General features: G+C 39.5%; 1 protein-coding gene across 1 annotated transcript in view; it reads right to left on the bottom strand.

Annotated features, from left to right (window-relative positions):
• Positions 1 to 735: 735 nt before the first annotated feature.
• Positions 736 to 10,945, bottom strand: part of LOC105009135 (sister chromatid cohesion protein PDS5 homolog B) — a 67,657-nt gene continuing 57,447 nt past the window's right edge. Inside the window, 5 exon segments of the mRNA XM_034296808.1 lie at positions 736 to 1,313; positions 2,246 to 2,397; positions 5,728 to 5,873; positions 9,259 to 9,353; positions 9,433 to 9,548. Of these exon segments, the coding sequence (XP_034152699.1) occupies positions 1,196 to 1,313; positions 2,246 to 2,397; positions 5,728 to 5,873; positions 9,259 to 9,353; positions 9,433 to 9,548 (627 nt within the window). The 3' untranslated portion in view covers positions 736 to 1,195.

Below are 10,945 nucleotides of genomic sequence, written 5' to 3'. Positions count from 1 at the left end.
TGGCCCTTAGATTACACTAAATTAAAACAGACATGATTCTATAGTGGAAATTACTGCATAGGATTAGGAACTCTTCAGAAAATCACTGTCTGTGAATGCAGTACGTCGCTGCATACACAAATGCAAGTTAAAACTCTACTATGCAAAACAAAACCATACATAAACAAGATCCAGATTCACCGCCGCCTCCTCTGGTTCAACATATGATGCCATCCACATAACTTCTTTTTTGGGAAAGGCCTTGCTTATTTTAGCAAGACAATGCCAAACCACATTCTGCATGTATTACAACAGCAGGGTTTCATAATAAGACTCTGGGTGCTAATCTGGCCTGCCTGCAGTCCAGACCTGTCACCCATTAACCAACATTTGGCTTATTATGGAATGAAAAATATGACAAAGTAGACCCCGAAATGTTGAGCAGCTGAAATCCTATATCAAGCAAGAACAGGTCTCCTTAGTTCCCAAACTAAGGTGGTAAGGTGATGCAACACAGTGAAGAGGTGAAAAGGTGATGCAACACAGTAATAAACATGCCCCTGTACCCACTTTTTTAAAATGTGTTGTTGGCATCAAATTCAAAATGGGCATGTATTTTTCCAAAAACAATAGAAATTCCCCAGTTTCAATATTTGTTATCTTGTCTTTGAACTATTTTCAATTACATATAGGAATACATGATTTGCACATCATTGGATTCCGTTTCTATTCGCATTTTTTGCAGTGTCCCAACTTTTTTGGAAACAGGGTTGTAAGATGCAAAGACCAAGCAGTGCATTTTTGCTCTGCATTTCAAAGCCTGCTTACAGGACTGCATTTGTGGTGAATTTCCTGGCTCCACGGACAGTTCTGCCAATGCAGCTGTATTTCCCATTAGACTGATTTGCTTGGTTTACTGTATGTAGATACTGATGTTTGTTCCCAGCTTATCCTCAGCTAATCTTTATTGTCCCTGGCCTGATTTATTTCAGAGTCTGCTGGGTGACAGTCTGTATCTCTAACCATTACTCTATCTTACAATGGACCTCTAATACGGTCTGGGGAAAAAAGGACCATTGGAATTCTGGACCTTTAAGCCTGTTCCACACCATTTTTTCATTGCAACCATTAAATCAAACTAGTCTAATAAGAAGTTTGTTTTCTGTTACAAAATTATATCTTCTCATGTTTCTTGCTCCAATAAATGCTAATTAACTCACTTGATGGCGTTGTCATCCAATGTGGCGTAGAGGTAATACAGGCACTTCATCCTTTCTGTGGTGTGTAGGTTGTGAGGAACCATGTACTGAGCAAAAATGCGTTCCACCAACAACCTGAGTCACAAAGCACAATGACAAACAACGCTGTTATTTTTATTCACAGTAAAGCCCTAACAATGTGTGGCTCCCTCGCAATAAATACATTTTCCTTGAACCTTCGAGAAAAAAAATACCAGGAAGAATAAAATGTGGACACCAATTGTAGAGAATGCAGAGAAAAAGGAAGGCATCAGGGCTTGAACAACTACCAGCTGGGATGGGGATATGTAGCCTAGCAGAAGTAGGAAACCCCCGTCCACATCTAGTAATTTGAAATTATATAAATAAAAACACCTTTCTGCTCTACATTGGTTAGAAGTAAGATTTTGCACAAAGTGTGAATTGCTAATTGATACCCTAAGAATCAACCTGAAATTGACTGCCAGACTGTGTCAGTGCTCTGTTCTATTCAGATCACCTCTCAATGGTAAGCTAAACCCCACTTTAGCTACTAAGAGGAAAGGATTTGAGGGAAAAGGTCAGCTTGGATGTCTGTAATACAAGATCTTGTCAGTGTGCTATATTCAGTATCCAGACTGCCTAGCTGTGAAGTGCTGCTGTTGGCAAAGTGGAGTTGGTGGAAAACATCCTCTAGTCTTCTGTGTTAACAGCAACTTGTAATCACCACACCAATGCCATTGCACAACACACTAATAGGGTTAGCCAATATTCCTTTTCTACGGGCATGGTCATCAGGAATACAGTATTGTTTCAGTAATTCAAAATCAAACTGACCTGTCATATATGCTAATGGGCTAGATATGTTATCCCCTAACCTACCATTTATTCTGTTCTGGCAGATGTGTCACCCAGGTGCTGTGGATGTGTTATACAACAACCTATCATCAATGCTGTTCCTTTAGATGATGTATTCTACATGCTGTGGATGTATGAAATCACAACCTGTCCACAATCAAGTTTTGCTACTAGATGTGTTATACACCAACCTGTCATAAATGCTGTTCTGGTAGTATATGTGGAGCAGCTTGTCCTTGATCCAGGCAATTTGTTTGGAGGCTTCCTTCCCTCCCTCTGCCTGTAGAGAGTACTTCTTGTAGATCTGAGCCAGACCCATCATGGCCTCTTTACGCACTCTCCACTGAAGAGGAACAATATAACTTACTGAGCACACTGGACTGGCTAAGGCTAGTATACAAGAAAGAATAAAAACCAGGAAAAGGCATCCTGGAGACAGGATGAAGAAAGACTGCAAATACGTTCCGTATCTAGTGTACAAATTAAGTGCCCTATTCTGTAGTTCTCTTCTTACTCCTTATATAATGCACTAAATCGAGTAAGAGTGCACTACACAGGGAAGAGTGTGTAATGTCAGAGACAGCCCTCATGTTATAGACAACAGATGGAGGTTAACAATGCCCCCCAGCAGACAGACAGAAAGATGAAAAAAACAAGAATCTAGAACATAAGAAGTAGGGCTCCCTCACTTCTGAAATCAGAATTGAACCCGAGTATAAAGTAAATAACAAATGTTTTGGGTCCACATCCAGGACAGAAATTCAATACCACTCTACGAAATTATTGAAAAACCCATTAGTGTCAAAAGAGGGATAACTGAGGATTATTTTTTTTGACCCTCTGCTGATTTTGTAACTGGAACCTTCAGCTCCCTCCACAGATTTTCTATGGGATTAAGGTCTGGAGACTGGCTAGGCCACTCCAGGACCTTAATGTGCTTCTTCTTGAGCCACTCCTTTGTTGACTTGCCCGTGTGTTTTGGGTCATTGTCATGGTGGAATACCCATCCACGACCCATTTTCAATGCCCTGGCTGAGGGAATTCTCACCCAAGATTTGAGTCGAGTTGATGCCAAAGAGCTTGATTTTGGTCTCATATGACCACAACACTTTCACTCAGTTCTCCTCTGAATCATTCAGACGTTCATTGGCAAACTTCAGACGGGCCTGTACATGTGCTTTCTTGAGCAGGGGGACCTTGCGGGCACTGCAGGATTTCAGTCCAGCTGCCTTGAGATCATTGACAAGATCCTCCCGTGTAGTTCTGGGCTGATTCCTCACCGTTCTCATGATCATTGCAACACCATGAGGTGAGATCTTGCATGGAGCCCCAGACCGAGGGTGATTGACAGTTCTTTTGTGTTTCTTCCATTTGCGAATAATAGCACCAACTGTTGTCACCTTCTCACCAAGCTGCTTGGCGATGGTTTTGTAGCCCATTCCAGCCTTGTGTAGGTCTACAATCTTGTCCCTGACATCCTTGGACAGCTCTTTGGTCTTGGCCATGGTGGAGAGTTTGGAATCTGATTGATTGATTGCTTCTGTGGACAGGTGTCTTTTATACAGGTAACTTGCTTAAACTCCCTTTAAGAGTGTGCTCCCAATCTCAGCAAGTTACCTGTATAAAAGACACCTGGGAGCCAGAAATCTTTCTGATTGAGAGGGGATCAAATATTTATTTCACTCAATAAAATTAAAATCCATCCATTTATAACATTTTTGACATGCATTTTTCTGGATTTTTCTAATTTCTTTGTCTGTGGGCAAATGTACAAAATCAACAGGGGATCAAATAATTTTTTCCCTCACTGTATATTGGAAAAGGACATTCTCTGTACGTGATACTTGAGGAAAAGATTTAGCTACTTTTGCGGTATGCATTTAAATGTATTGACTTTTTTTTCATGAACAGCAGCATTCATTAGACAGTCAATTAGAAGTTTATATGGCCTTAGGGTGATTCACAATAACAATATTATTACTGTCAGGATGTAGGTTTTGAGGAGATACGAGTTATAATTCAATTTGGGATACAACAAACAACTATTTTGATGGTTGATTAATCTGGCGATTGCTACTTTGATTAATCAGAAAGAAAAAAAATACAAAAATTCCAGAAATAAATGCACTTGTTTTATTTAAAATAAATTAAATTTTTCTGTATTTTTCTTGTTTATACACAATGCCTTCATTATAACAACTGTAGGAAGTAGTTATAAAATAAAACATGTTGCAAAAACTAAAGGGTTATTCATAATATAATTTTCAAGACTGTTGGAAAAGCATTCCAGGGTATCCTGAAGCTGGTTGAAAGACTTTTGACTGATACTGTAAAAGTTCATGGAAATTGTAATGCATTTAAATGACTCAACGTTTCTGTTGAGGAGAAATATAGAACTCACCAAATCTGACACCAATGGATTAATTTATCAGTAACGGTGTGAATGCTTAGTTAGCTGGAGCTGCTCAACTATCCACACAATCTCAACGTGCTCAAGTATATCACTGATTTATTGGTAAAAAACTAGATGTTAACCAGCCTCGAATTCAAGATGAACTATTTTTCAATAAAAAACGTACCTCCACGTGCAAATTATTATGAATGACGAAATTGTATTACATCAACTTGCCATGCTGAGCGCTATTCATCTTCTGTCATCACAACTAAAATGTGTTTTCTCTTTAAATGCTCATGCAGTTCATTTGTGCTCCCATGCCATGAAAGTTCTGCTTTGCAAATTTTACAACAAACTGTTTTCATTGAATTCTTAAACGTGGTCCCAAACATACACAACTTCTCTCCATCTTTCAATTTAATTTTTTTTGCTGCGTCTTGCATAGACCCAACTAATCAATAATGACATTTGTTGCCAAACGTCTTTATTATCGACATTATCGATTAGTTGTTGCAGCCCTAAGTTCAATTTAATTAATTTCAATTCCAGCGTCTGCTTTGACTAACCATATTATCAAATTAAACCATTTTCACACTTGCCCCCATCCCACTGATGTGAGCAGTGCACTTTCATGTGAGATCCATTCATTGGCTATGGTTGAATAGGTCAATTTGACATTTTCTTATTAGCTCATATGGGAAACAAGGATGTCTATTCGGCTTGGTAATAATTTGTTTTATTGCACAACTTTAGAGTCAGCTGAAAAACAATAGTTTTTTCGGGATTTTATTACTTTCCTATCAACAAAACTGCACATTTGGAGATTAAAATAAACAATGCAATGATTTATGATTGTACATTATATTTAATTACCTGACCTCCCTCAGAAAAAGTAGCAGTGTGAAAATACATTTTGGATTCTCTTAAAGTGAGAAATGATGCTTGCTGAGAGACAATCTAGGGATGTATTAATATAAAACAGGGCTGGTCAATTCTAATCTTGGAGGGCCAAAATATTAAATATTTTCTTCCTAACTGGTAGAAAGAAAACTGGACTCAAATGGTGTCCCATGTCTGAATCAATCAGTGATCAGAGGGAGAGGATGAACAGGGATTTTGCAGCAGCAAACCATTTACCTAAAGGACAGAGCAATATATTATTCCTTTTGCTGCCTTGAATTGATCAAGCTAACTTTTAGTTGTTGGTCGGATATTCTAACCATTAGATTAAATTAGTAAATTGGACAGTATGGTTAGACAGCTGATAAAGAAACTCACCCTCTTGTCAAGTGTCCTCTCCCTCACAAAGTTCAGCAATTGGTCGTTGGTGAGCACTAAGTCTTTTTTAGCCGCCGTTACAATGGACACAATGACATCATGGCGGATTGCTTCTTCAGGGTCATGGGACCTCACCTACAAAAACTCTACAGAGGACAACAGAAGTCAGGTTACATTGCGGTGACAATATATGACCTGCAACCATTGAATCTTTGCACGAATTAACCAATCATCATTGATTCATGTGTGCCTCAAATTAATGTTTGAGATCTAAACAGATATCGATGCCTAACAGATTGCAAATGTATAAAACTTAAAAAGCCATCTTTGATTCAGGACACAAACAGCCCTATTCGGATTTAACTGTCCACCTGTCCTCACAATGGAAATACAATTCATGGGAGTGAATAAAAGAGAACAAAGTGTTTCCACTGGGTCTTTACCCCGCTACCAGGGCTACACCAGTGATTTATGCTAATGTTGGCTAAAGACTTTTCTGTTTCCACCATACATTTGGTACCAAGGACTTAAGAAGGGGTTCACGTGGGGAGGGAGGAGTAAACTATCAACGTGATTTGGGTTTCCGGTTACTAAAAATAAAAGTGGGGGGAACAAATATTTGATACACTGCCGATTTTGCAGGTTTTCCCACATACAAAGCATGTAGAAGTCTGTAATTTCTATCATAGTAGGTACTCTTCAACTGTAAGTGACGGAATCTAAAACAAAAATCCAGAAAACCACATTGTATGATTTTTAAGTAATTAATTTGCATTTTATTGCATGACATAAGTATTTGATACATCAGAAAACGTAATATTTGGTATAGAAACCTTTGTTTGCAATTACAGAGGTCATATGTTTCCTGTAGTTATTGACCAGGTTTGCACACACTGCAGCAGGGATTTTGGCCCACTCCTCCATATAGAACTTCTCCAGATCCTTCAGGTTTCGGGGCAATCGCAGGGCAATACGTAATTTCAGCTCCCTCCAAAGATTTTCTATTGGGTTCAGACACTGGCTAGGCCACTCCAGGACCTTGAGATGCTCCTTACGGAGCCACTCCTTAGTTGCCCTGGCTGTGTGTTTCGGATCGTTGTCATGCTGGAAGACCCAGCCACGACCCATCTTCAATGCTCTTACTGAGGGAAGGACGTTGTTGGCCAAGATCACACGATACATGGCCTCATCCATCCTCCCCTCAATACGGTACAGTCTTCCTGTCCCCTTTGCAGAAAAGCATCCCCAAAGAATGATGTTTCCATCTCCATGCTTCACGGTTGGGATGGTGTTCTTGGGGTTGTACTCATCCTTCTTCCTCCAAACACGGCGAGTGGAATATAGACCAAAAAGCTCTATCTTTGTCTTATCAGACCACATGACCTTCTCCCATTCCTCCTCTGGATCCTCCAGATGGTCATTGGCAAACCTCAGACGGGACTGGACATGCGCTGGCTTGAGCAGGGGGACCTTGTGTGCGCTGCAGGATTTTAATCCATGACATGGCATAGTGTATTACTAATGATCATGTAGTTCTGGGCTGATCCCTCGCCTTCCTAATGATCATTGATGCCCCACGAGGTAAGATCTTGCATGGAGCCCCTGACCGAGGGAGATTGACCGTCATCTTGAACTTCTATTTTCTAAGAATTGCGCCAACAGTTGTTGCCTTCTCACCAAGCTGCTTGCCTATTGTCCTGTAGCCCATCCCAGCCTTGTGCAGGTCTACAATTTTATCCCTGATGTCCTTACACAGCTCTCTGGTCTTGACCATTGTGGAGAGGTTGGAGTCTGTTTGATGGAGTGTGTGGACAGTTGTCTTTTATACAGGTAACGAGTTCAAACAGGTGCAGTTAATGCAGGTGAGTGGAGAACAGGAGGGCTTCTTAAAGAAAAAGTTAGCCGGAATGCTTACTGGTTGGTAGGTGATCAAATACCTATGTCATGCAACAAAATGCTAATTAATTATTTAAAAATCATACATGTGATTTTCTGGATTTTTGTTTTAGATTCCATCTCTCACAGTTGAAGTGTACCTAAAATAAAAATTACAGACCTCTATATGCTTTGTAAGTAGGAAAACCTGCAAAATCGGCAATGTATCAAATACTTGTTATCCCCACTGTAAGTAACAAATAATTTCTTCCTCAGTTTGCTTCTCCACCTACACTGGACAAAACACATTTTCTCTCAATGCATTTGCAGTGTGACACTGCAAATGCATTAACAGAATTTTTTTTAAATCCAGTATTACCTCTATATTTAAGTAAAAACGATAGTTTGTACTTAAATAGTTTAAGTAAACTTAAACTATTTAAACTATATAATTCCGATTTCATGAAAAACTGTTCGAAGACGCTGCTGCAAACAAAAAACCAGGCAAGCTCAGATGGCCCGCAATAAAAAGTGACAACCGTTGTTACTCTCCCTGGATTTGAACCCAGCTTCCCTACATAAGAGACACCGTCATTAACCACTATGCCACAGAGTATAGCATTTCAACATTAGATCATTTAAATCACACCGAGTTTCGATATGTCACTAGATACCATTAAGCAATGTTAAACTGAGTAACGTTTCTTATTAATTTTACCTCCACCACAAATAGCATCTATGATCTGTATGGATTTTATCACTGGTCGTTTTAACAGCTTATTAGCCATTTGTGAATGACATTGAATAAATAACAATATTGGCGACGATAACTGACATTTTTTGTCAAGTGAAAAGACGAGTGAATCATGTAGCCAACAAAGTTTTTGTCTATTCTAAACAAATCCTAATACATAATTTGAAAATCCACCAGAAATAGTCGCAAAATAACAGTAATCTGTTTTATTTTAGGCTTCCTATAACGTAGCTACTGAAGGTTGTAGCCAGTGAAGTTTTTGTCTGTCCTGAACAAATGCTGAGGCATAATGACTGGGATGGGAGTCAAACGTTGTTCCGTAGTCCGCGTCTCTAACCACTTCACTATTTAACAAGGGGTGGGTGGGTAGTTAGTCAGTCAGTGACATTTGCTCTTCTAGGCCGGCTCCACTTATGCAGTCCGGCAAAAACTAAATGCTGTTCTTTATAAACTCGGATGCGCAACTTTTTTGAAGTAATAGACTACAAACATAAGTCAGTCAAGTGTCCTACTATTATCAGGACGAAGACGCACATCTAGCTGGCTAACAAATATATACTATGCTGGAAAGATAATTTTAGGTAAGCTAGTAACTGGTAGGTAAATAATGACCAACATGAGCAGTAGAGTTGCACACCTGAAATGAACTGATTTCTAAATTGTTTGTGCATATGACAATCACAATCAGCTCAGAAAAAGCTCCAGCAAATGAATACTTTAAGATTTACAGGGAGGAAGGAAGGAAATTGAACTCTGACATAAGAAGTATTTAGATTTCAATGACTTTTGAAGCACTTGGTGATTTTACAGGTATTCCAGTACTGACCTTTCTAAGACCCAAAGTACTTCAAGGACCTTGTGCGAGTACTGATCGCAACTCTGAATCGGGCCCTGGCAAATACCTGTCAGATCCTTGGTTAAGTCAGGGTGATTCATCAGACAATGGCTGGCAAACTTAACACATTTGATTCGAATGGGAACATGGATGTCATTAAACCTGTAGGAGACAAAAGACGAACATTGTAAAATGACACAAAGATTATAACAAAATCCCATAAACATTTTAGGTAGCTTACCGTCCGAGGTAACACTGCCACAGTGGTTTGTTTTGTGCTGCAAGTTCAGAGTCCTTTGCACCGAACATTTTCGCCAGTAGTTTTACCACCTGTAACCGCTCGTCGTTGTCATTCCTCTGAAAACAAGAAACCAAGCAAACCTAGTTCAGCCGGCCCTCAATAGAAAGTGTTGCCCTCTCGAGATCCAAACCCGTGTCACCCATGTGAAAGGCTGTGTGGTTAACCATGGCATGGTGGGTAACCTAGTGATGGCCATTCGAGGCTTCATTGGCGTTATTTTAGCAGCAGGATATTATGATGGCAGCAGTCATTTTCATAATATCCTGCTGCTAGAAGAACGGTAATGAAGCCTCGAATGGCCATCACTATTGTCACCTATATTGATAGATAATGTGTCAATGTCCTTCACAAATGGCAAATAAGCTGTTAAAACAGCCAGTGGCAGAAGAGGATTTGATCAGGATAGACAAACACTTTGCTGACTAAAACGATTATCTCGTCTTTTCACTTGACGAAAAAGGCTGTTATCGTCACTTATATTGATACAGTAGTTATTGTATTAATGTCATTCACGAATGGCTAATAAGCTGTTAAAATGGCCAGTGGCAAAAGCCATACAGTTCATAGATGCCATTTGTGGTGGAGGGAAACATAATAAGAAATGTTACTCAATTTAACACAATGGTTAATGGTGTTTAAAGAAATATTCAAACTTGACATGACGTTAACGCGTGACAGATTTATATAATGTCAAGAGGCTATACCAATGCTCAACAGATGTCCAGCTTGGTGGCATAGTGGTTAAAGACACAGCCTTTCAGTGAGCGATCTGGGTTCAAATCTTGGTAGGGCAACAGCGATCAATGCTTTTTATTGCGGGCCAGCTGAACTAGGCTTGCTTGGTTTCTTGTTTATTCTGGTGACCTAGCACTGTTTTTTATTCTGGTGATATGGCAATGTTTTTAATTCTGGTGACCTGGCACTTTTTACCAGTACTGGTCACCTCATTAGTCCATGTGTCTTTCATCTGGGTTGGGACAACGAATATTTAGAACCTAATGGCAGTGATTCAGTGCAAATTAGAGAGCGAAATCTTCAAACCAGAATACAAGCCTGAAACCATTATACCCCCATTGGTTTCACTCCGCTTTTAGTTTACTCCCCATTCTAAACTATTGTGGTTTGCCTTTTCCGGGTCAAATGTAGTAGGTATTCATGATGGTTGCCTTTTAGAACCACTCACGCAAATTTGACTGACAATGAAAAGTATTTTGGCATCAGTGCAGCTTTTGCCAATAATTTCAAAGTGCAATTCTAGGGGTGCAATCTAAACACATGGTTGGAACAAAATGAATTAGAGCAGTAGAAAAACTGAATCTGACCCAAAAGAGAACAATATGTTGCCATACAACAGCAACAACCAATGTTGTAAGAGTTATGTTATTAATTATCAAAAACTTCAGTCAGACTGTGTAAACTGTCTAAGTAAGAAATATGGACACTCTTAAAGACC

This window comes from Esox lucius, chromosome 1, assembly GCF_011004845.1.
Source record: "Esox lucius isolate fEsoLuc1 chromosome 1, fEsoLuc1.pri, whole genome shotgun sequence".
NCBI lineage: Eukaryota > Metazoa > Chordata > Actinopteri > Esociformes > Esocidae > Esox > Esox lucius.
This window is presented reverse-complemented; position numbering and strand designations above follow the sequence as displayed.